Source organism: Chaetodon auriga, chromosome 16, assembly GCF_051107435.1.
Source record: "Chaetodon auriga isolate fChaAug3 chromosome 16, fChaAug3.hap1, whole genome shotgun sequence".
NCBI lineage: Eukaryota > Metazoa > Chordata > Actinopteri > Chaetodontiformes > Chaetodontidae > Chaetodon > Chaetodon auriga.
The window spans coordinates 24145467-24171754 of NC_135089.1; the positions used below are offsets into that span (position 1 = coordinate 24145467).

The window sequence follows — 26288 nt, forward strand, 5'->3', positions numbered from 1 at the left end:
TCACGGGGCTCAAGGCAAGAGACAGACCAGCAGCAGGCAGCCTTGAGAGGGCCAATGAGCTAAACCACTTTTTCAACAGGTTTAGCTCACAGCCAGGAGTGGCCTTGCATTCTCCCGCCCCCTCACACCTTACCACTGTTCACGACGGCTTCCATAACCCCCCTCTGCCCATGCTTTCTCTCTCCAACCCTCCAATGGACTCAATTCCCACATCCCCTACCATCCCCCACTGCACACCCTCCACTAACACTATCCCCTGCCTGACTACGTGCCAGGTAAGAAGACAGCTGGAGATGCTGCACCTGGGCAAGACTGCTGGCCCTGATGGCCTTAGTTCCGGAGTCCTGAGGACTTGTGCCAGCCAGCTGTCTGTGATCCTGGGACACCTCTTCAACGTGAGTCCAGGTGCTGTGAAAGACATCCTGTGTTCCTGGCGAAAAAGTCTCCATCTGGCCCCAACGACTACCAACCCATTGCCCTTACATCACTGGTGCTGGTGACACCAACAGACTGAACAAACTGATCAGGAAGACCGGCTCTTTGGCTGCCAATTAGACACCTTTGAGGAGGTGGTGGAGAGGAGGACACTGGACAGACTGTTGTTCATCATGGACAACCCTAAACATCCTCTTTACCACCTAGTAGTAATAATTTGAATTGTCAATCTCTACCAATTTCACAAACCCCAATATTTCAATTTTACATATTATTTGCACTACTGCAATATTGCACAAAAATGTTTATTATTTACATGTATTTATCATCTGGAACTTGCACATATTTTTTCTGGTATATACTTCTGGCTCTCTCTCTCTCTTAAGAACTGCTGTTAATACTTGTTTATATACTTTGTTATATTGTATTTTTATTATATAACTTCATATCTAGTTATACTTATATTTTTAACAATTGCTATTATTCTATGTTTATATACAGAGTTATATCTTAAGAATTGCTGTTATTCCATGTTTATATGCTTAGTTATATTTTATGAGGACATTCTTTTTCTCTTAGTTTTATTCTCATCCTTGTTCTTCTTTTTTGTATATATTTTATGTTTATTTGTATGTTTAAAGCTGCTGCTGCAACAAAAGAATTTCCCAAATTGGGATCAATAAAGTAAAAGTCTAAGTCTAAGCCTAAGTCTCATAAAAGGCAAGTGTCAACAGATACAGCTCCATAAAAAACTTTCTGGACCTCACTAATTTCTAAAATTTGGCTATAGCCAAACCAGCTCAACTACAACCAAGTTAGAGAAATATGATTATGCAGCTTTTTTCATTTAAAACTAGTTCACAGCATTATTTTGTAAGTGTTTGCAGTCTGCTGTCTGTATGAGAATGATGAAAGTGTCATTTACTGACGAACATCGCTTCAAAAACAGGACTTCAAAGGGATGAGAGGTTTGAGCTCAAACTGCAGTGTTGTTAGCGCAGTATGTCCAACGCTTGAGAGCATCTCTGCTGCAACAGTAGTACCTGGAAATGCTGCACAGGTTTAGAAAGTTTAGTAAAATGCTGCAGTGGAACTTGGTCAGTTTCATTTGCTAGTTCGTTTTTATCTTCACCTAACCAGTGGAAACAGAAATCATCAACCCATAAAGGGCAGGATTCAAAATCACACCGAAAATCAAAGCAAAAAAATTTAAATCACAGGCTGATCCAACTTGCATGAATTTCATCACAGCAACTCATAATGTGTCTCAGTAGTGTGTCTGGCCCCCATGTGTCTGTATCCAGTTCCGACAACATCTGGGCATGCTCCTGATGAGTCAATGGATGGTGTCCTGGGGGATCTCCTCCCAGACCAGGATCAGGGCATCGGTGAGCTCCTGGACAGTCTGTAGCAGTACTTGGTGGTATTGGATGCACCGATACATAACGTCTCATAGGTGCTCAATTGGATTTAGGTCAGGGGAACGTAAAGGCCAGTAAATGGCATCAATGCCTTCATCATCCAGGAACTGCCTACACACTCTGACCAGATGAGCCGGACATTGTCCTACACCAGGAGGAACCCAGGGCCCACTGTACCAACCTAAGGTCTGACAATTGCTCTGAGGATTTCATCCCAGTACCTAACAGCAGTCCGGTTCCATTGGCTATGATATGGAAGTCTGTGCGACTGTCAAGGATATGCTTTCCCAGACCATCACTGACCCATCGCCAAACTGGTCATGATGGATGATGTTACAGGCAGCATAATGTTCACCACAGCGTCTCCAGACTCTTTAAGGTCTGTCACATGTGCTCAGTGTGAATCTGCTGTCATCTGTGAATAGAATGGGATGGCAGTGGCGGACCTGCCAATTCTGGTGTTATCTGCCGAATGCCAATTGAGCTGCAAAGTGCTGAGCTTTGAGCATAGGTCCCACTAGAAGATGTTGGACCCTCATGCCACCCTCATGGAGTCTGTTTCTGACAGTTTGGTGAGGAACATGCACACCAGTAGCCTGCTGGAGGTCATTTTGTAGGGCTCTGGCATTGCTCCTCCTGTTCCTCCTTGCACAAAGAAGCAGATAGTGGTCCTGCTGCTGGGTTGAGGCCCTTCTACTTCCCTCAACCCAGAGTTATAAAACAGAGTTCTTTACCCGGGGGTAGGAGAGCAGGCAAGGTCAAAGGCAGACTTGGTCAATACAGAGAAATCCGTTGGAGAATAATTGCTGGAGAGTCTTGCATAAGGGCTAAGAACAATCCGGCAATGACTGAGTTAGAGCCACTTAAATCTTGTGCTTATTAGTGATGAGTCCCAGGTGTGTGTCAGGTGAATGAGCAGATGGGCGTGGTGAACAGAGTGTGCAAGAGTGCTGGCAGAGCTGTTGAGCGGGGGGGCAATTTGCTTCCATTCACCGTTTTTTCTAATTTTCCTTTCTGAGGAAAAACTGTCACGTGACACACAATTATGATTTCTAATGATCAGGGGCCATATTCACAAACATTTAGAGTTCTCTCAGAGAGCTACTAACTTGTCCTTAAAAATTATAGCAAGGAGTCCTTGCTTAGGAGTGATTTAGGAATATTCTCAGAGCAACTCTGAGCAGGACGGGACTAAACCTTAGTGACGTGGCATGGTTGACCCCCTCGGTATGACACATTATAAATGATGTGACTGGTTGCTAAAAAAGACACATCATTGTTACTGATGATGGACAGTGATTTCGATAGGCCTAATCATAGAAGTAAGCCTCTATTAAGACATGGTGTAATTATAAATACTATTTTATGTAATGAACATCTTTGTTGAAAAATTGCAAGCTATACTTTGAAAGTAGGCTACAAAATATTTGAAAACGCAGGCCTACTTGGGCAGTAACCTCTTCATATGCTGATAGTTGTGATATTTATTTGCTTCCATTTGTTACCATGCTGTTTATTTTAGTACGTGATCTATTTGATAGGCCTATTAATGGGGAAAATTACCTCAGCTTTCTTCAGTTTTGGTGATTTTTGTTGTGAGTTTTGCTGGCCAACCTATACAAGTAGCTGCCTTAATTGACATAACTGTACCATAATCATAACTTTCCCATCAATTACACCAACACTGTGGAAGCATGCTATGTCCATGGATGCCCTTTTTGTGCCTGCAAGGTGCAGACATTCAGTGGAAATGAGATGAACTGCAACACAGTATGAGGCTGCGAAAGCACTGTTGTTGTGTGATCACTCTGCTGATGATTGTGACAGACCCAAGTCATCACTGCTGCATTTTTCCAGTTGGCGAATATCCTAGAGTTGTGATCACTTTAATTTCTGGCATTATAGTGCTAATGTATTGTGTTGGGTATGAGATGTGAGTGCATTTCGACTGAGATCGATCACAAACATTATCCCTGCACCATCTAATCTGTAGCATTTCCTTAACTCACTGTCATTCAGCGTTTGGAAGATATTTCTCCTACCTCTTTCTCATTCCGCCATTTTCTCCTCTGCTTAAGAAACTCTTAAGCCTCTTCAAAGTCCTCCTCCTTACTGCCAACAATTTTATCGTGAGGAGCTTTCTTAAAGGCTAAGATGCTATGTGAATAACTTTTATCTTTACCATTAGGATCTAACAGTAAGGAATCCTTTGAAAACATCATAATTCTAAGTATTTTCTTTGAATTTCGTCACTAAGAGCAACTCTTTGGTCTTTGGGGGACAGCAGAGAAGCAGAGAGAGAGAGAAATCCCATCACTAATGATTATGTCTGTTCATATTGTGGTGGAAAACACTCTTCATTTAAAAGATTTGTGGGGTGGGCAGGTCACTTACATGATAGAGCATGCACCCCATGTACTAAGGGTGTGCCCTTACTGATTCCAACTTGTGGGCCTTTGCTGCATGTCGTCCCCTCTCTCTCCCCCTTTCCACTTTGTCACTTTCAACTGGCAATAAAGAAAAACCAAGAAAAATAAGGTTAAAAAAATATGTATATGAGTTTGTGTTGTCAATATAACTGTAATTACTAATCACTACTGTGCTTTAGTACTACACAAAGGAGGACGCAAAAGCAATTATTGTGTGTGTGTATATGCATGTGCACACAAAGGAGGACACAAAAGCAATTATTGTGTGTTTGTGCACGTGCGTGTACACACACACACACACACGTGTATACATACACGCAGCATTGATTTCCTCTTGGAGGGAACGTCATCCTGACCAGTTGAACTGGAGGTTGTTCAATGTTTTCTTTATTCTGGGATTCTGTGTATTAGTGCAGCTGCTTAAGCAGCTATATGAACTTCTGTAGATGAGATGTTTTGGGGAGGCGACGGACACTATGTTATCAGTTAGCACCGTAAGTGGTGTTTTGATAATAAAATTGGTGAGGAGATATATGACAGTGTTCACTGTGAGAAGCAAAGAAGCTCCCTTGTACTCATGACGATCATTAGGTAGGGCTCGAAACAGCTGTAAAATCTATGAGCCTGTGACATAGGTTTTTAACTGCTGCTCAGTGTCTGAATTGCAAAAAGCCACTTGAACACATAGATGAAGCCCATGCTTTGAGTGAGATACGGATTTCTGAAAGCACCCTGCCTGCAGCTTCCAAACAAGCCAATTGAGTTTGGCGCGTACTCCTACATAAGAAACGGGCACATTTGCATATTCCCACCCACCAGCCACCACCCCCCTCCCCATCTCCCGGTGTCTCTCCACCTACCAGATACAGCGCTACCTTCTCATAGATCCGCCATTTTGTTATCGAAAGCACCGTGTTAGGAATCATGATGTCGAGGCGCCACACGCAGTGTTCTGTTGTTGGCAGTAAAGATGAGCACAAATCGCTCCATCGGCTCCCAGCCGCAGAGGACAGAAGAGTGGCATGGATTGAATTCATTTTTGAAGGCAGTGTCCCCACTACAGTTGGCAAAAACCTGTTGGTGTGTGCTAACCACTTCGAGGCTGACTTTCTCCAACTTCGGTTAGTATGAGGCAGGATTAGCCGGGAGGCTTTTTCTAAACAAGAGGTCACTTCCAACTTTGCATGGAATACCTACAGACGAGGGACATGTAAGTATACAAATAATTAGCTCTGTGTTTCTTCTGTAGATTAGCATGAACTCTTGCATGCTGTAGCATGTGTTTTGCCATTGAAAACGATGTAAGGCTAACCGCTAGCTTTGAGACTACGACTTCAGCCATCAAAGGTTAACCAGCTGCTACCATAGCTTTTGGTACATCACACCACAAGTTACAGTGCAGTCCAAAACATTTTGTGAAATACGTTTCTGATCTTGCAAATGATTTAACGCATGTTTGAGGGAAATGTCAGCATTTACAAATATTTAGCTGTGTTTATTTTGCAGTTTTCCACAAATTCACCAAGTAGTGTTTTGCAATATAGCACAAGCTAACGTTAACCACTAGCTTCTAGTTAGCAATCAGTATGGTCTCCATATGCAAACTCAGTGACCCAGTCGGTCAAGCGATACATACACAGATGCTTTGCTGGGTCTAAGCTTTGGGAGTTTGAGAAAATAATGCATTTGGAAATATTTTCTAAACTGGAAAATGTTAGCATAACCCACGGCAAAATGAGTGTATGGTTGAGACTGCTACATCACAGCACAATTTACACTCCAAGCCAACCATTCTGTGCAATGAGTTTCTTGTCTTGGAGTTTATTTATGAGTGTATGTAGCTGTTGGCATAGCTATACATGTAAAATAAGGTTGATGTCACTTCCCTTTTTTATATAGGCCAGTGCATCATTACAGTTACCTGCTGCTGATCAAGTGTAGCAGTGAGCTGTTGCAGCCTTTAGTGCATGAATTTATACTGTAACAGTGCTGTCATGTATGTATGCCCTGTTATCATAACAATCATAACAATATAGTTTTGTTACAGCTGTCCAGGCTACTGTGTCCTGCAAGGAATAATGTTGTAATACCGCATTGCAGTGAGAATGCTGATAGAGGACAAGCCATCACATCATCAGGGGATCCTCTTTTCAAACTGAGCTTTCCAAAGTCCATGAAGGGAGAGTGCAGAGCCAATCAGTGAAGACTGAGGCCACATTCATAAGTGTGTTTTGTTAGTTTTCTTCTTTTTTTTACTCAAAATAAACAACCTAAGAATTAACATTTATATTGTACATGACAAGAAGGACTGCAACTCAGTACTTTCAACACAATAAATAACCCAAGAAAACACACTTAAAAACCTGAGAAACTACAAAATTCAAAGTACAAAATGTTACTATATTAACATTTGTTGAATAATCTAGTAAATGATCCTAGTGATTCATGTTCTTGCGTATGTGTGTGTGTGTGTGTGTGTGTGTGTGTGTGTGTGTGTGTGTCTGTGTCTGTGTGTGTCTGTGTCTGTGTGGCTGTGTATTGCACAGGGTATGTTGATAATTTGATGGACATGATCATGGAGAAGGTCTTTGTCAACCCATCATCGTACAGAGCTGAGATTCTGAAGATAAACATCCTGCCGGACGTGTCTTCACAATGTGAGCATCCAGTCAAGGAGGAGGTCATCAAGATTGTCAAGATTCAATCAAGGGGGTGGTTTGAAGCCTCCGTATCTTCCCTGGGCATCAGGAAACTCCCAATGTATCTGAAGTACAACGCATGATGGGATGACTTCATGAATCTTCTGCCCAAGGAAGCCCCAGCACCAGCTCACCAAACTCCTATAGACTAAATACCTGTCATGTAATGTCAAGATCTGTATTCACATTTTTCTAATTTAGTTTCCTTCACTTATTTCCATGTACAAATATTCATGACTACGGTCAATAAATATTTATTGTATATCTGTAAAATGTTTCATATGAATAATTGTGTAATAGCATTTGCTTTGTAAAAACTTGGCTATATGTTCAGGAAAAAATATGATCTGAATTTGTGGTATTAGCTGACTATATTTAGTTTATTATGGTGTATGAACAGTGAAGTTAAGTAGGTTATTATAGATAAAACTCACTGCTCTGTGCCCCCATAGCTGTAAAGGACCGTAGTCAGCACTGTAATTGTTGCATGCGTTCTGCAGCAAGAACACATTTTGGCAAACAGGTTCTAAACCTGGATGGTCCATCATGCATGGAGTTTTGTCCAGTTACTGCAGCCGTCTTGTAACCTATAATGCATAACATAAGGTGAGTATCTGCAGTGGCATGTTCTCAGGCTCTGACTGCATTGTTGCACAATTTCCACATGTGTACTGATACAAACAAATAAAAAAATCATGCATGTATAAAGCTAAAGAAATAAGAAACCTTGCATACCAGTATTTGCAACCAATGATAGCACCCACATTTTACATTTGAATGTGTGTGCTTTCGCTAGCTACTTTTTCTCAGCCTGTGGTGAATGGCCAGTAGTGCTGGTCAGCAGTGTCATCTGTGTGCGCTCTGCCCATTCATTTGTAAATGAGAAGGAGGGCTGAAACTAACAGCACCGGTCAATGTCCCAGCAACCCAATGGTCGAATTTGATGATCGACACCTCTATGAACCAGAGATTCGAGGGGCAGCACCCAAGTTCACCATAGAAATACCAATGATGATCCAGAAGGAAGTATCCGCAGAGACAGTATATCGCATGAGGAGTGCTCCCCCCACCCCTCTTTATATAAACAACCAGGACCTTTGGACTCTCTGCTTTCATATGATACCAGGCGTTTGTGGTTTGCGTGGTGAAACTGAAAGTGAAATCAGCAGACACTCTAAAGTGGACATGCGCAATTTTTGTGTTTTTGTTACATGACCATATAATTTCTTGGGGTATGAATTATGTTTCGTTTGGGTGCCAACGCTTGGTAGGGGCTTTTAGCTGAGTTTCTCCCCGTCATTCTGGTATGCTACAAGTTGGCATTGGTGCTTCCTAGCGTGAGCATTGATCTGAACTGCAGGCGTCTCACACTTCTCCTGTACAGGGGGCGCTCATATTAAAGAGAAAAAAATAGAAAGACATTTTTTTGACTAACCATTCAGAAGCATCCTGCTGAATTCTCTGAGTCTGAGGCTCTGCAGGAGCCTCCCTTCCCTTCAGGATCCGACTCAAACAGTTGAACTACTGAAGTACTTGGTCTGTTCATTGCCACCATGTTTGCTACTTTCACACGGGTAGTGCTATGTGGGGCTACGCTCTCCCCGTTACCACGGTAACACTTTATGGGCGGGGTAGCAGGAGCTCATGTACATTTAAAGCTACAGACACCAGACACAGTGCATTCTAAAAGGGACTGAAACGGAGGTAAATAGAGGGAGGTGAGAATCTTTTCCTAAAGGCTATTTCCAGCAAACAGCTTCAAAAACATGTTTTATGGAAATCATAGACCTATGTAACTTATTGAAAAAGCTTCATAATATGTCACCTTTAATCATAAACCTAGAAATTAAATTGTGTTTTATGTTGATGTTTAACCATCTTAACTTTGTAAAAGCTTTACAAATGCAGCATAATGGATGATAAAGCACAAAGAAGGAGAATGTTCACATGCAAAGGCTGTTTATACAGGAACCAATCTGTCATCACATGCATTGACGCACACTATGTGTGTGTGTGTGTGTGTGTGTGTGTGTGTGTGTGTGAGAGAGAGAGAGAGAGAGAGAGGAGTTATTGTGTAAGAAGAGAGGATTAGGGTCTGCACAACTGTGAGAACAGAGGGAGTTGTAGACAACACACACACACAGAGTGGAGACGGGCTGCACCACTGCCACCGTAATTATTTCCCTAGCATTTGACACGGTGCCGGCAATTACCTGATACCTGGACTCCTTATCTTTTGTATTGAGGGCAGGTTCACACTTGTAGACTCAGGGAACCCAGCCGAGTCCACATAGCTCTCTCTCTCTCTCTCTCTCTCTCTCTCTCTCTCTCTCTCACATGCACATGGACACGCACTCTCTATCCCTCCCCAGCCTGCCTGGAGCCTATAAAGACTGTGAGCCATTAGCTGCTCAGGTAGGAAATGAAACAAGTTAGGTGTGTGATAAAAGGCATAGTTGATTGATGATTATTTTGTTTCTTGTTTATTTTTGCTTTGTGTTTTTTTTTTTTTCAATAAATTCTTGCAATAGTCCGTAAAACTGTCAAAAAATGGCCATCATAATTCCCCAGAAACCAAGGCTTCAGGAGTTTGAGCAGATGTTTATATTGCACCAAATCACAAGAGAAGTTGTGTCAGGGCACTTTCCCTATAGAGCTGCTCAGAACTTTATCTACGAGACCCAACAACCCCCCCGAGCAAGCCCTTGGTGACAGTGACCAGGAAAATCTTCCTTTTAACAAGTAGAAGCCTTGAGTGGTACAGTTAGAGGTGGACAGAGGTGGAGAGACCCAACTTTACCCCTGAGCAAGCACTTGGTAACAATGGCCAGGAAAATCTTACTTTTAACAAGTAGAAACCTTGAGCAGAACAGGTAGAGGTGGAGAGAGGGAGAGGTAGTGAGAGTGAGAGTGAGAGAGAGAAAGAGAAAGAGATTTGACTTATCTATCTCCTGGGTCACCTTGGAATGTCCCAGAATAATCATTACTGAACAGTGTTTTGAATTGAGCCCCAGAGCAAACAGAAGCTACCAAATTCCATAACAATATATTTACTGTAATATAGTCCATAGACAGAATTACCCGGACTACAGTGTCTCACTTGATAAATTCCGTATAATGTACATTTTGACAGCATTAATTCTTTCAGTATGACAACACAATCATGTCACCAGATACTCTTTGTAATCAGCTAGTTTCTCACTTTGTACACAAAGGCACTTCAGAAGCAGCTAAGCGAAACCAACATTAGTCATTGCGCTCAGTGAATAATGCATGAATAATGCTGTGTGTGTGTGTGTGTGTGTGTGTGTGTGTGTGTGTGTGTGTGTGTGTACATGTCACCGAGAGGTCAATGGTCTGCTCATACAACACATGGAGACTGTGTTTTAGTCTTTTTAGTCTTAATGACATGAGGAGTCCTGTAATTCCACCTTATTTCTCTAAGTTGAGCTGTATGGTTGAACAGACTATCCCTAGCATCATCTAAACAAGTGTAAATGCCCTGCCTTGCATGTGTTGAAGTGCTTTTCACCTTTAAAGGAAACATGCAAAGGAAAACTTTATCATAACATTTTATCTTTGTAGTTCTTGCCTTCAGTTCTCTTGGTTGTGATAACATTGTACTCATCAAATAAATTTGAGATCTTGTGATGCAGCAGCATTGCTAAAAATGGATCCAACAGGGTATGAAACACAAACACTTAAACAGGTCGTAAGCCTGCTGTAATATTGTCCATTGTAGTGTTGTCAAACTAACTGTGATCCCTACTGAAAAAAATGGAATTAACATTATAAGTATAAATATCGTCTAACAAATATGTTAAACAGCATTGTGATTAATTGGAATCTTAGACTGTATAGAAGAAGTGAATGGAACCTCTGGATCTTAACCATGAAACCAAAACAGAAGTGCCTTGAACCTGCTTTCTTTCTAAGCAGTAGCAGATGACTCCACTGGTTGCAATAGATGTCAGAATGTATAGAAATCTATCTAGAAATCTTAACTTTAAGGCGTGGCTGCCATCTCATTGACAAGTGTCTACGATGGCAACATTGATTAATTATCAATTAAGAATTGATTTTGTTTTCTGCCTGTTTTTGCCAGCCAAATTAGCATCCCTATTAATGTTACAGTGAACGTGAATTGCAGATGCACCTTGCTAACTTGGCTGATGACTTAGCTCTTTTGTCCAAATATGGTCATATGGTCACTGGTGATGGCACAAATGCCAAACTTGAGTTCTCAAGATGGTCCACAAACCACTTGGTGACATCACAGTGCCTATGTCCACTTCTTTTATACAGTCTATGATCGGTCTCAGAGAGATATTGAGATGCAAATTTCATGAAGTGAAGCAGGTAGCAGTTGTGGATGACTCTGGATGAGATTTCAGCTCTCACCTTGGAACTATAATTAAGTGCCCCTCCTCCTGTGACCCACCCACTCACTTGTCATGTCAGATTGCAGTCCAATTGAATGCCCTGACAGCTTTGACCTCAATTCACCCTTTGTATTTGCAGCTTGAAGGAAATGAGTATGTATGTGCGTGCATGTAAATGTGTGCGTACATGCGTGTGTGTGTGTGTGTGTGTTCAACAGAGGATGGGGACACTGTTTCCATACAAATGTCTAAAATCTTTCTGAACCCAGAATATGATCTTCTGAGCAGAGACAAGGGTACATTCACATACTGCAGTGTATATGTCCACACACACAGCTTTAACCACACTGTTGGAACTGTTAAACACAATGGATACTTTGGCTGTTATTAATAGTATGGCAACACGTACACATTCAAACCAAAAATTGTCTCTGTGTGATTTTATGTTTTCATGACATTTTCTTTTTGATTGTCCATATTTTTGAAATAAACTCACAAAATAATGGATGACAGGACTCACAATTTTACAATCTGCAGCCCTTGTGGTAGCAAAAGCAATCAAGTGAAAACTACAGTTCATTATAACTGGTGTTTAATTAGCGTTAGCTTTCAGTTCTTTCAGTCATAATTACATTATACCGACCAAATAAATTCAGAGATCCTGGGACATGGTGACAACACTAAAAAATAGGTGCAATGGGTCAAAACATGATTAGTCAGATGACCAGAGAGCGAGGTGGTAAGAGTGGATGCCAGTGTCAATCAATTGGAGGGTGGTGGGGGTTGGAGCGGGGCCATGAGGTGGTAGGAGGGGGGTGTCAGTTTCAATGAGAAGGTTGTGGAAGTTGGAGGGGGGGCTGCTAGGGCACAGAGTTTAGCAGGGTAATAGCTCTGGGGAAGAAGCTGTTCCTGTGCCTGCTGATGCGGGAACGGAGGCTCCTGAGCCTCCCACCAGATTGTAGGGGGGAAAACAGTCCATCACATTAAACATCCATCATATTGTACAGACTATGGCCCACCACAGGGTGGGACATGTAAGTTGCCTCCATTAAGTAAATTTGACCACTATCTTCCTCAAGATCAGATTTAAACAAAGTTATGGTAATGTGAGAGGTCACATGCTGTATATTCAGTGGGAGCTGCAGTTCAAATGGTATATGTTAATATCATATGGGGTAGATGGTGGGGTATTTTGGATGTCCATCACTTGTCCACCTGACATATATGCTAGGTGTAAAAACTGAGACATTTTAACATACTCGTATGTTATTTCTTTCCATCTGCAGCACTGAAGAGATCCTTCGACACTGAAGATGAGGACGGCATACCATCCTTTTCCACAGCTTCCCCCATCTCCATCCCCATTTCTCCCCCTTCCTCCCATATCTTCCTCAACCACAACAAAGCCAATGAGGGGCAGGAAGGAGGTGGCCGGTCCTCTTCATTAGCCTTCAACAACAACAACAACAACAACATAGGTTCTCCAGCTCATCACTCCCGCATCAGTCTGAGATCTAATCCCAACCCAGTGCTCAAGTCCTGTACTGTAGGCAGCAGCCTGTCCTTCAACAGAGGAACCATGAACAAGCCAGCCATCCACAACAATGGCTCGTCTGTGGCCAGAGCTGCATCCTTCCAGAGCAGGTTAAACCCCACAAGTTACTCCATGTTGACTGGGCCAGGCAGTGACAATGATAGCCTTCACAGCTCCACATCCAGCTTGGAGTACTCTGGAGGTAGTGGGGGTGCCTTCACCCTTACTAAACTGGGGTCATATTACAGCCCTTTGCCTCAAGGGGAGTATCACCGAACTCAGCCCCAGTTCCCACAACAGCACCTAGAGGGAGGTGCCAACTTGGAAAGAAACCCCAACCTAAAGAAGTTCTTCTCCCATGGGAGTGTTTTTCACTCTGAGATGGACCAGGGGCCAGGGTTGATGGGTTTTCCAGAGTCTGTGGGGGTGAACCATGGCTCCATGCCTTGTCTAGACCTTCAAATTCGTTATGGAAATGGAGCAATGACGAGTATTCAAAAGGGTGCAGGTGGAGCTAGGATGTCTTCAGGGCTGAGGTATACAAATGCTAATCCCAACTGGAATGATCGTCTTCATAATGACAGTTCCTTTGGGGAGGATGGCTACTGTGGCTCCAAAAACCACTCCCAGGGGCAAGGACCCCACATTCTCAAGGCTCCCCAGCCCCAGCCCAAGGCCAAAGGGACTCCACGTCTCAACAAGTTTCCCTTGGATCTGGACAGCTTGGTAAACAGCACCTCAGCCACCTCTACAATCAAGGCTCAAGGGCAGTCCATGAGTCACATCCACCCCAAGTCTTCTCCAAGGAGCACAAGAGACCACCAACACCACACTAGCCCACCATCTACCTTGGCCAGCCCTTCAGCTTCTGTCAGCAGCTTGGACAGTTCATGTGACACCCCTTCCCACCACCACCCTTTTTTGCCTTTCTCCCCAAGTTCTCCAACTCCCTCACAGGGCTCCATCCCTGTCTCAGACATGAGCTGCTCCCCAGTGTCCATTTCTATAGCCCAGATCCCCCAGCTTGAGATTCCCTCAGGGCCTCAAGTTGTTCAGTCGGTCTCTAATCTGCCCAACCCTGAGAGTTCCTCCAGCCCCAGATCCATCCAGTCTTTGGAGGATGGTGTGGGTGATGCCAAGAATAGTGTAGGCTCAATCTTACAGAGGATCGCTTCCTTCTCCCAGCATGTCGACACCATCCCAACAGTAGAGACCCAGCCCACTACTGTACAAAGCAATGGTGGGTTGTCATGTACATTTGGGTGTCCTACAGAGACCACTCCAAGATGGAATCACAGGATGAAGAAACAAGGACTGGGAGGTAAGATGGTTTTGGGAGTTCTTATTAAGTGCTTAAAAAAACTGCATTTGCAATCTTTCTTAACCATAAATCACTGCATGTGACTCATGAGACAAAAAGGGCAAAAGGCGTGTGTGTGTGTGTGTGTGTGTGTGTGTGTGTGTGTGTGTGTGTGTGTGTGTGTGTTCCAATGCATTACTCATGTTGTGGGAACAGAAATCTGTTTACACAGTCACATTGTGCGAACTCACTGCACTTGTGTGGAGATGCCCAGAACGTAAATCATTACATTTTAGGGTGAAGACTCTGGTTAAGGTTTGGGTGAGGTTAGGTTTAAGTTAAGGATAGGGCTAGGGGTAAGCAAGTAGTGGTTATGGTTATGGTTAGGTTTGGGTAACTGTTAGGGTAAGTCTCCAGGAAATTAATGTAAGTCTATGTAATGTCCAAAAAGGATGAAAGGCGAACATGTGTGTGTGTTTGTTGTGTAGTCTGTGTTTGAATGTGTCCTAGTGTATGACCACTGGCATGACAAGACCACAACATATAGAAGCACACACACAAATTTTCCAGTGTTATTGAGACTGATTTAGTTCATACAACTGGCATCCTATTAACCAGATTAGACTTTGATCAGAGCTCTCTTTCTCTCTTCTCTTTCTCTCTGTTTACATTGTGTTTATATGCACTTAAGTAAACAGAATACTGTTGGCTTTCTGCTTTAATCTTTCTTAAACATCACCCAGTAAATTGAAATATTACCTACACAATCAAATTTGCATTACACATATATGTAGAACTAATTTGCTGCAGCAAATATATTTTGAAGTAAACAAAATGCTAAATTTCTTATTAACATAATGAAGAAAATATGAATTAATATATGCGGCAAGTCGCAACAAGTTTGACACTATCAGTAAAATATTCACTACCAAAAAACAGAATTTTTTTTAATGGTTATGTTTAGACCCTGGCAGCACTTTAGTTTAGCAGTTAAGGTTACGACCATGATCTTGGTTTAATAAAGAAAAACCATGCAGTCTGTTTATTTACAGTTAACATAAACCACAATTTTTCCCTATCTATACCTAAAACTAACTACAGACAAGAGTCAGGATGCAAACCCTAGTCTGTGATGCTGATGGTCATCTCTGCGGTGACTTGGCAGTGTTAACGGTATTTATACTTATGTTACTATGTTACTGCATTTCTGATATCAAATGCAGTTCATAGGAAGAGTCCTTCTGTACTCAAATGCAGTTGTTGCCAGAAATGCTGTACATACACGAAACATATATTCAATTATTTTAATTAAAATAGAGTAAAATAAAATAAAACAATATACAATTACTTATATACAAACATTCTCGTACAAATAGCATATACCTATATATGCATACACCCAGAAAGTTTGTACAGTATGTGGAATGTCAGTTCCATGTAATTTATATAATGGTGTTGTGCAAAGGATGAGTTGAGTCTCACAGCTTGAGCAACCATAAACCTCTACAGCAAAAACACATGTAGTAATAAAACAGTGACAGAGACCATTTTTCTGCAGAATGAGTACTTTTGCTTTTGATACTTGAGTGCATTTTGCTATTAATACTACACTTTTTCTTTAGTAAGATTTTAAATATAAGACTTTGACTGGTAGTGGGGTGTTTTCAAAGAATTGCTTTTACTTTAAGGATCAGCTTGTAAGATTGAGGGGAATTTATTGGCAAAGTATGGCAGAAATTGAATCTAATATTCCTAAGTACAATTTCATTAGTGTTTAATCACCTGAAAATAGGAATCATTGAATGAGCTCTTTATATCAACAGTGGGAGTGGATACTCTTACATGGAGTCAGCTATGTTGCATCAACATTTTTGGATGGTAGCCTAGAGGAGCCTGTTTCTGTGAGTTTTGTGGCCACATACACAGTATTACATAAACCACAGTTTTGCCATACTCCAACACACCAGCAGGTTCCCTATTTTTATTTCTCCACCTCATGTGGAACAAACATTTATCGAGGCATACATATTCATAGGTTGTGTGAAAGTAAAGAGGTTTTAAAGCTACTTGTTTGTCTCCTCCCAGATGGCCTCTGGCTCCTCCTCTAACAACAAAGTCAACTTTTCTGTGTCTCAGCATCACATTTACAGAAAAAAAGTTACAATAAATGACATTTACTAAATAAATGATCAAGCTCAAAAACCAAAATATTTGTAAATCTAAATCTACCCCTATTCATTAGGATATCTGTTTTATTAGACAATTTCTACTTAGCAGTGAGATTCCAGCTGAGGTGGCTCGGGCATCTCTATCGGATGCCCCCTGGACACCTCCCTAGGGAGGTGTTCCAGGCATGCCCCACCGGGAGGAGGCCCCGAGGAAGACCCAGGACACGCTGGAGTGACTATGTCGCTCGGCTGGCCAGGGAATGCCTCGGGATCCCCCCGGATGAGCTGGAGGAAATGTCCAGGGAGAGGGAAGTTTGGGCGTCCCTGCTCAGACTGCTGCTCCCGCGACCCGGCCCCGGATAAAGCAGGTGAAAATGGATGGATGGATGGACAGTGAAATTTCAGAGGATAATAAGCAATATACATATGTCAAACCAACTAAGTTAGAATCAATAGACAAATTTGTTAACTAAACTACAACTTGTTAGTTTGTTAGATCCTCATATTAAATCCAATGCAAAATGAGGGCAGCTATGGCTCAGGCAGAGTGGATAATCTTAGGGTTGTTTGATCCACAGCTCTTCCTGGCCACATTTCGCAGTTTCCTCGGGCAAGATACTGCACTCCAAATTGTTCCCTCCAAATTTGTTATTTTACAGCATTTAAACCAAATAGTGCCTTAATTTCATCCACACAAATCATTTTTGGATCTAGAACATGTCAGTTAGATAGATAGAGGCCTGCCTTGCCCTAGTTTCTCTTTGATTTAGTCTGATGAGACACCTGGGTGTTTACGTGGGAATCTTGTCCAGTGCAGATTCAAAAAACTCACCCGAGTTGTTTAACAAACAGGAGGCATCTATTTTAAGGTGCTTGTGGGGATTTTCCTCTTGCCTCCTCCAGTCTCATCAGGGAATTACTCCAAGTCATGTAAGATAAAAGAGATTTAACTAGAGGATCCAACTCAATTCTAGCTTTGTTCATGTTCAGATTTTAACTCTGACTCTCCTAAAGGCTCACATGACATCAAGAGAGATAAACTAGAGCATGTGAGTGTGTGTATTGTATGATATGTAGGTTGTTGAGTAGCTGATTTTTTAAGGACATATTTGTTTAATTCCTGGCAATAATCATCTCAAATGCATACAGGTTTGCTGGGGGAGGGATGTACAAAAATCAATTATACTAGCATGTAGCACTTGAAAAATGCCCCGATATCCACTTCTTTCCGATCTGCATGATACCGTGCATGAATTTAGTCCTTTTAACCACCTTCTTCAAGAGTTAGCAGTATGCCATAGGTAAGCAGTATAAGCAGACGTGAAAAAAATGCAATAGCATTGCAACATTAAGGAAAAGGACATGTAAAAAACCCAAACTGCACAAGTCTAAATCCCAGAGATGTCTTCATTCAAAAAAAGCTACTGCTGTTGCAAATGCTTCACAATTTTATATACTGTATTTGATAAAAAATGTTCTGCATATATTTGGGCCAATATGCTAAACATCTTAATGTAAGTGTCTTACAGAGGAAGGGGATTCATGTAGCTGTAGTTGACAAGATCAGCTTGGGAACTGCTTTTCTTTTTTCTTTTTTTTTTAAATTGTCTTTTTTAATTTTCTGACATTTTAAACAATAATGTACATACAGACATCTTTCCAAATGGTCAAATGGTCATGGTCACACATCCAAACAACCATGGCACAGCTAGGTGGCGCAGCAGGTAGTGCGCGTGTCTCACAGCAAGAAGGTCGCTGGTTTGATCCCCGGGTTGGCCTTTTTGGCCTTTCTGTGTGAAGTTTGCATGTTCTTCCCGTGCATGCGTGGGTTCTCTCCGGGCACTCCGGCTTCCTCCCACAGACCAAAAACATGATTGGTGGCTCTAAATTGTCCTTAGGTGTGAGACAGCCGTTGACAACTGGGGTAGTCGGGTATAGAAGATGAATGAATGAATGAATTACCCAATTTGGATAATCTAGGGCCTCATTCCCAAACCGAGGGTCGGAGCGCCCTCTAAATCTTGCCAGCCGACTGTACACTATGGTTAAAATGATCTATAAATGGTTGCCAGATCCTGTACAATTTTCCTTCCTGTTTTTTCAATGAAAATTTTATTTTTTCTATCATTTTATAACATCTGTCATAAGATTTGCATGAGTTGGAGCTGTTTTTTGTTTCCAACTGAGTAATATTAATCTACGTGCCGGTAGGCTGACAAAAGATATCATATTATGCTCAGCACTGTTTTTAACTATAGTCGAGTCAATAATTCCTAGAGTTGCCACAAGAGGGTCTGCATTTATTGGTCTGTGTAAAATCTCTGACAAAGTCTGAAAAATATTGTTCCAGTAGTTCGATATTCTTGGGCAACTCCAGAACATATGGCCAATTGATGCCGGTTCAAGTCCACATCTGTCACATGAGGGGTCAGTTTCAGGGAATATTTTATGAAGTTTTTGTTTGGTCCAATGTAAACGATGTATTATCTTGAACTGCAGGAGGCCATGTCTCGCACATACTGAAGATTTATGAATTTGTGTTAGAGCTGTCTGCCATTGCTCCTCTGTAATCTCCATGTCTAGGTTGTCTTGCCAGTCTGATTTCAGATGATCCATAGTAGCTGTGCCTGTCAGATTAGATAGGTTTTCATATATATTGTATATACCTCCTTTCTTACAAGGATCCCGTTTAAGTATTGATTCCATTGAGGATTGGTTAGGGGTTTCGGATATGATGGATTATGCTGTCTAACAAAGCTCCGTACCTGTAAATACTTGTAGAATTGTGACCTTGGTATATTTTATTTTTCCTGCACACCTTCAAATGCTGGGAATACTTCATCTATAAATATATCTAAAAAGTTATGAATTCCTTTTTCCACCCAATCATTAAACATTGTATTGTTGAATGAAGGTGCAAAGGAGTGATTTTCGACAAGAGGGCTTTGAAGTGAGCCAGATTGCCACCCATAAAATTTTCGCACCTGACACCAGATCCGGGTTAGCTACTGATTCAGGGCATGCAGTAAGTAGAGTCTTCATGAATTACTGTTGGGAGTATATTTTCTAATCTGATTGCCATATTTTAGCTAAAATTTTAGTGTCTACATTTAGTAAACTCACAGGTCTGTATGATACTGTTTGTAGTGGATCTTTACCTTTTTTATGTATTAAAGAAATTGTTGCCTGATAAAGTGTTGTTGAAAGAGAGCCTCTTTCAATCAATTCATTGAAGACCTCCTCTAGAGTAATAGGTTCTTCCAATGAGCATTTATCCTCCTGCCCAATAGAGGGAATATTCAGACTGTCAAAGAAGTCTTGCATATTTCTAGAATTTCCCATTGATTCTGTTGTGTATAGTTTTGCATAGAATTGTTTGAATTCTTGATTAATTTCAGATTGATCTTTTGTTATACTGCAGAACCTGTGCGAATTTCAGCTATATATCTTGCTGCCTCCGATACTTTTATTTGGTGAGCCAATTGTTTCCCTATTTTATCCCCATATTCATAATATTTATGTCTGGAACGATTTATTAATTTAGTTGTCTCGGATGTGGAGAGAAGATTAAACTCAGCTTGCAGAGTTGTCCTCTTAGCAAGCATTTCAGGAGTAAAAGACGTTGCATACAGATTATGTAGTTCTACAATTTGTCTAGTTATATTTTGTCTTTTCTCATTCTGTGCTCTGACCAACTGAGCAGAGTAGGAGATAATTTGTCCTCGAATATATGCCTTTAGAGCTTCCCATAGAATACAGAAATATCTGGTGTCTCATTGATTTGCATGTAAAAGGTTATTCAAGATTTTGTAAATTCTGTATGGGTTTCATTGGATAGTAGACTGTTGTCCATACACCACGTTTTGGATGAGTGCCTACAGGGGAAGATTAGCTGCATTCTTAGTGGGGCATGGTCGGATAAAACAATGGCCTCATAATCAATATGTGTTACTGCTGTAAGTAGTTTTGAGTCTATAACGAAATAAACAATTCTGGAAAAGATGCATGTATCTCCATGCTTCTCTTATCTTAGCCGAATTTAGGGGGGGGGATTGTACAAAAAGACATGTATGTAACGGGCTAGTGGAGGACCCAATAGCAGTACCAGCCGATTTACAGGGAATACGGGGAAACGGACAATCGGAGCAGAGAGCCAGCTCAGAGGGAGTTAGTGTGAAGAGAGCGGATAGAACGCGAAAATCACGGACAGATTTCGGCGTCGTTGAAACCACTCTCGGAGGAAAATGCTCTTTGGAACCACTGAGGCAGTAAGATCTGCACACCCACAGACACAGGGCTAGGACAGAAGGAGTAGTCGGGAACAGGCGAGGTCGGACACCGGAGATCAGTCTGGACAAGAACGCTGGAGAGCCTGGCATGGCGCAAAGACAATCTGGCAACTGGGAAGAATGACAACGTGGCTTAAATACCCTCCTGATGACTCTCTTTGGCTAGGGGCGTGGCTGAAGAGCTGTAGCACAGGTAAATGCTATGCTGGACTGTGACAATGTATGCGTAACAACAGATTCAACAGATTAACATCTCTTAACCATTCAAACTTCACATCTACCCACCCCACCCCCCACAGCTTCCCAAACAAATAGTGGGGGAAAAGAGAATTTGTCCATATCCAAGGGCACTTTGCCATTTGACACACCTCAAAAGAGGAAGAAAAAGAAAGAAAAGATTAAAAGAAAAATAGACTTGGTCTCTAAGCTCCTTTCTGATATATATCCATTTTGAACCTCCAACGTTTGGTGTCTAACTGTATTTAATTTAAAACAGGAGTACATAGCAGTAGCAACATAAATGAATCACTGATTAAATAAACATGAAATAACTCATATTGGCTTCTCAAAGATAAAAATAGCTCATAATCTGTGTATTGTGTCTGTAGCTGCACCTGCCTTGATATGTTTAAGTGAAGATATTTAAAATTTAAGTAGAGGGCTGACACACAGAAGAATATAAGATTGACGGGGAAAAACATTATTTCACATAGTTCAGCTAAAGTTCACTGATTTATCCCATACATATGTGGACAAAATTGTTGGTACCCTTCGGTTAATGAAAGAAAAACTCACAATGGTCACAGAAATAACTTGAATCTGACAAAAGTAATAATAAATAAAAATTCTATGAAATTTAACCAATGAAAGTCAGACATTGCTTTTCAGCCATGCTTCAACAGAATTATTTAAAAAAATAAACTCATGAAACAGGCCTGGACAAAAATGATGGTACCCCTAGAAAAGACTGAAAATACTGTGATCAAAGGGACATGTTAATCCAAGGTGTGTCCACTAATTAGCATCACAGGTGTCTACAATCTTGTAATCAGTCAGTGGGCCTATATATAGGGCTACAGGTAGTCACTGTGCTGTTTGGTGACATGGTGTGTACCACACTCAACATGGACCAGAGGAAGCAAAGGAAAGAGTTGTCTCAGGAGATTAGAAAGAAAATTATAGACAAGCATGTAAAGGTAAAGGCTATAAGACCATCTCCAAGCAGCTTGATGTTCCTGTGACTACAGTTGCACATATTATTCAGAAATTTAAGATCCATGGGACTGTAGCCAAGCTCCCTGGACGTGACCTCAGGAGGAAAATTGATGACAAATCAAAGAGATGGATAATACGAATGGTAACAAAAGAGCCCAGAAAAACTTCTGAAGAGATTAAAGGTGAACTTCAAGCTCAAGGAACATCAGTGTCAGATCGCACCATCCGTCGTTGTTTGAGCCAAAGTGGACTTAATGGGAGACAACCAAGGAGGACACCATTGTTGAAAACAAATCATAAAAAAGCCAGACTGGAATTTGCCAAACTACATGTTGACAAGCCACAGAGCTTCTGGGAGAATGTCCTATGGACAGATGAGACAAAAATGGAACTTTTTGCCAAGGCACATCAGCTCTATGTTCACAGACGGAAAAATGAAGCATATCAAGAAAAGAACACTGTCCCTACTGTGAAACATGGAGGAGGCTCTGTTATGTTCTGGGGCTGCTTTGCTGCATCTGGCACAGGGTGTCTTGAATCTGTGCAGGGTACAATGAAATCTCAAGACTATCAAGGGATTCTAGAGAGAAATGTGCTGGCCAGTGTCAGAAAGCTTGGTCTCAGTCACAGGTCATGGGTCTTGCAACAGGACAATGACCCAAACCACACAGCTAAAAACACCCAAGAATGGCTAAGAGGAGAACATTGGACTATTCTAAAGTGGCCTTCTATGAGCCCTGACCTAAATCCTATTGAGCATCTTTGGAAGGAGCTGAAACATGCTGTCTGGAAAAGGCACCCTTCAAACCTGAGACAACTGGAGCAGTTTGCTCATGAGGAGTGGGCCAAAATACCTGCTGAGAGGTGCAGAAGTCTCATTGACAGTTACAGGAATCGTTTGATTGCAGTGATTGCCTCAAAAGGTTGTGCAACAAAATATTAAGTTAAGGGTACCATCATTTTTGTCCAGGCCTGTTTCATGAGTTTATTTTTTTAAATAATTCTGTTGAAGCATGGTTGAAAAGCAATGTCTGACTTTCATTGGTTAAATTTCATAGAATTTTTATTTATTATTACTTTTGTTAGATTCAAGTTATTTCTGTGACCATTGTGAGTTTTTCTTTCATTAACCGAAGGGTACCAACAATTTTGTCCACGTGTGTCACAGTTATTAACCCCTAAAGCCTAAGAAAAGGCTATACCGAATCCCAACCATTACCATTACTTGCGTGTGTGTGAGGGGGTGGGGGGTGTCAGCCCACTTAAGCAATCTTTTGGTTGAAGAAATCTTCGGCAGCTTTCGGGGAATCAAAAGAATGTCTTATTCCGTCGACACTGATGGCGAGCTTGGCTGGGTATAACAGACTGTAGGTAACGTTGGCCTCTCGGAGCTTCCTTTTCACCGGGTTGAAAGCGGCGCGCAGTCTGCTGACCTCCAGACTCATATCTGGAAAGATGAACACCTGGTCCCCTCCATACGTCAGTCGCCCTTTTGCTTTGCCGGGATCCAGTATCCTCTGCCTATCTGTATAATAATGCAGTTGGACGAGAAAGGCCCGGGGTCTCTCTTCTCCAGTCGGCTTCGGGGCTAGTGTGCGATGTGCGTCTATCATCATGGGGGAGCTGAAGTTCTCGGTCCCCAGCACAGAAAAAATCTGTCAAGAGCTTGATCATGTTACCTCCCTCGGCTCCTTCTTTAATGCGGACCAGCCGTAGATTTTGCCTCCTGCTTCTGTTTTCTAAATCCTGACATTTGTCTTGTAGTTTCTTACATTCCTTGTTAAGGGATTGTTGTGTCTGTTCGAGCGCGGTTACTCTGTCCATCATATCACTGAGTATGTTTCCCATCTCTTCTCGTTTGTTAGCTTCCTCTGTGTGTGCCGAGTCGTGCTAACTTGCCGGCTAGCTCATCATGTATGGCCCGTATGTCGGCTTTTGTTTCTTCACGGAGATGATGTGTCTGTCTTCATTTCTTTACATGATGACGCGATCACAGTTTTTACCTGAGCCAGTACTGCTTCTCTGGATAACTGCAGTTCCTCTCGAAGCATCTGCAGAGACAGTGTTGTCTTGGGAGTGGTCTCAGGTGTATCCACAATGGCGCTGTCCGCCATTTTTGAGCTGCTACCTGTGAATGGAGTTATCATTTTCTGTGTTTGTGTCGCTTGTTGTTTTCCTCTGTGTGAGCTCTTCCTCATGTCAGGGGTTTTGTTAATATTTAGTTGTGCCCCTTTTACGGTAATTGGAGGTTCAAACTTTTTTAGGATTGATTTATTTGGTGGAGCTCTTGTCCTCTGCTGCCTACTCCATCGAGCGGAAACCGGCAGGAACTGCTTTTCAATGGAGTGGTCAGTCTCACCCTGTGCTTTACTCAGATCGTTAATTTCCCATAAGAAGCATGAAAACAAGGGGCCATGGGCATTTTCTTCTACTCCATTCCTCTCCTCTAAAATACATAGAGGAAAGGTCAGATAGAAAAGAGCAACACAGAAAAAGTGTGGAAAAAAAAAAAACGTTCTGAAGAAAAAGTGTTCTAAAAATAAAAATCCATGTGTCTCATTAGTCAATAATCAAACTGTAGGAATCCAACCCATTTTCTAGTCAAGTCAATACTGTATATCGTAAAGATAAAGATCAGTATTATTCTCTCTGTTCCCCTCACCCCATAGATTATTCCCTGTTCATATCTCTCTCCACATCTCCTCCACCTTGAGAAAGCATTCTAATCTTTCCTTCCAATTTTCCACGCCTCTTGGCTACATAACTTCTGCATTCCTATGACTTTCCCTCATTCTTTCTGCTGCATCTCCGTCACATAAATAGTAATCTTATAGACATAACTGTCCAACAGCCACCATGATAAATATGTAGTGGCCAAGACCACTCTCTCTTTAGCTATCACGTCCAGGCTTGCCTAGACTACCTGTCCAAACCACCCTCTCTTTCTGATTCAAGCATTAATGACAGTGATTTAGGGAATAAATTCCTCCCCTGCAGATGTCTAAGGCAGCAAGCCATTTTACTCCCTCATTGTGTATGCGGTCTGTTTATATGTTAGTAAGAGGACAAACAATACTGCTGGAAGAGTAAGGGATAAGGATTGAGAGACACATACAGTAGGGTGTATTCTGTTGGGCTAATGCTATAAGAACAGCTCTTTCTTTTACTGTTGCATCAGATCAGCTGACCATTTAAAAAGATACATTCTGTTTGAAGGCCTGATGGCATCTAGTAAAAAACTTCAGAGTAAGTTTCTCACTCCAAGCCCTTCTGGAAGCCTCCTCTTTTCTCACTGCTGATCTCCTCTGAAGCCTCCTCTCTCCTTGTCTTCTCTGAAGTCTGCTCTCTTTTCACTCCTCATCTGCCCCTAGATGCATTTAAGGAATTTGAATGTCCTCCATGATGGTAGACAATTCCAGGGTCACTGGCTGAACAACAGACAAGTGTGGATGAGAGGAAAAATGATTAGGTGAATGGAAGGCACCTATAAACTCATATTAATTTGTCAGAAAGAAGAGAACTGGATTGTCTGTACATTAATCATTATAGCCTATATATTTGGATCTCCAGGAACTGCTTGCATTAGTTCCTAACAAGTTGTTTTATGTGACAGGCAGATGGTACCTTCTGTCTCTATTCAAAAATGCTCTTTACCATGGATGTAAATGATCTTCCTCCAACCATCCAGACTCCTTGCAGCTTCACTGATGTATTAGTCACAGCTGTTATGTATAATGTCATGATGATGTCATACAACACCGTTTTGTTCTCAGGGAAGCCCTGCCTTTAGGGTGCACCAACAGGGATCTTAAAAAGTTCAGTAATCTCTTTCTTGCAGTCTTTGGCTAGAGTCTATATCATTGAAACAGCAAGCACCCTGGACAAGAGACTGAATGAACACCAGAAACAGACAACATCAGCTGCTCTCTCCTAAATGAAAGGTGAATCCACCAAACAGAAAAGCCATTGTTCTTAATTCTTATGGATGTTTTTTTTTTTTAGAATCCACCTTATGACTCCATGACAGGAAGCAGAGGGAACGTTAAGTGTCAGAGTTTTTTCTAAGGGAACCTCCTCTCTGCTGCTGTTTGTTGCTGTTTCAGCTAGGTTGTCCTTCCCATTAGCTCAGATTAGAAGCCCATTTCCTGTCCAGTTGTTTGGGTCAAGGACCTGAAATGTGTTTCCTGCACCAGATAAGATTGGCTCACCCTGGCTGTTAAGGTTTATTATATGAACACACAAACCTAGGTAGACAGTGAAGAAGACACTGACGAAGGTGAAATGGGTCATGAAAGGCAAACATTAATAGACAAAATGACCTGACTGTAAAAGGGTCTTCAAAAGAGCTCTCACATATGAAATAACTCTAATGCTAACTTAAATTTTAAATACAAGGAGAAACAAAAAGAACAAGCA

The 26288-nt window shown here is 41.7% G+C and overlaps 1 protein-coding gene across 1 annotated transcript in view; it reads left to right on the forward strand.

Moving 5' to 3' along the window:
* Positions 1-26288, forward strand: part of septin12 (septin 12) — a 95748-nt gene that overhangs the window by 13354 nt on the left and 56106 nt on the right. Inside the window, exon 2 of the mRNA XM_076752140.1 lies at positions 12653-14221. Within this exon, the coding sequence (XP_076608255.1) occupies positions 12653-14221 (1569 nt within the window). The remainder of the gene's footprint in view (positions 1-12652; positions 14222-26288) is intronic.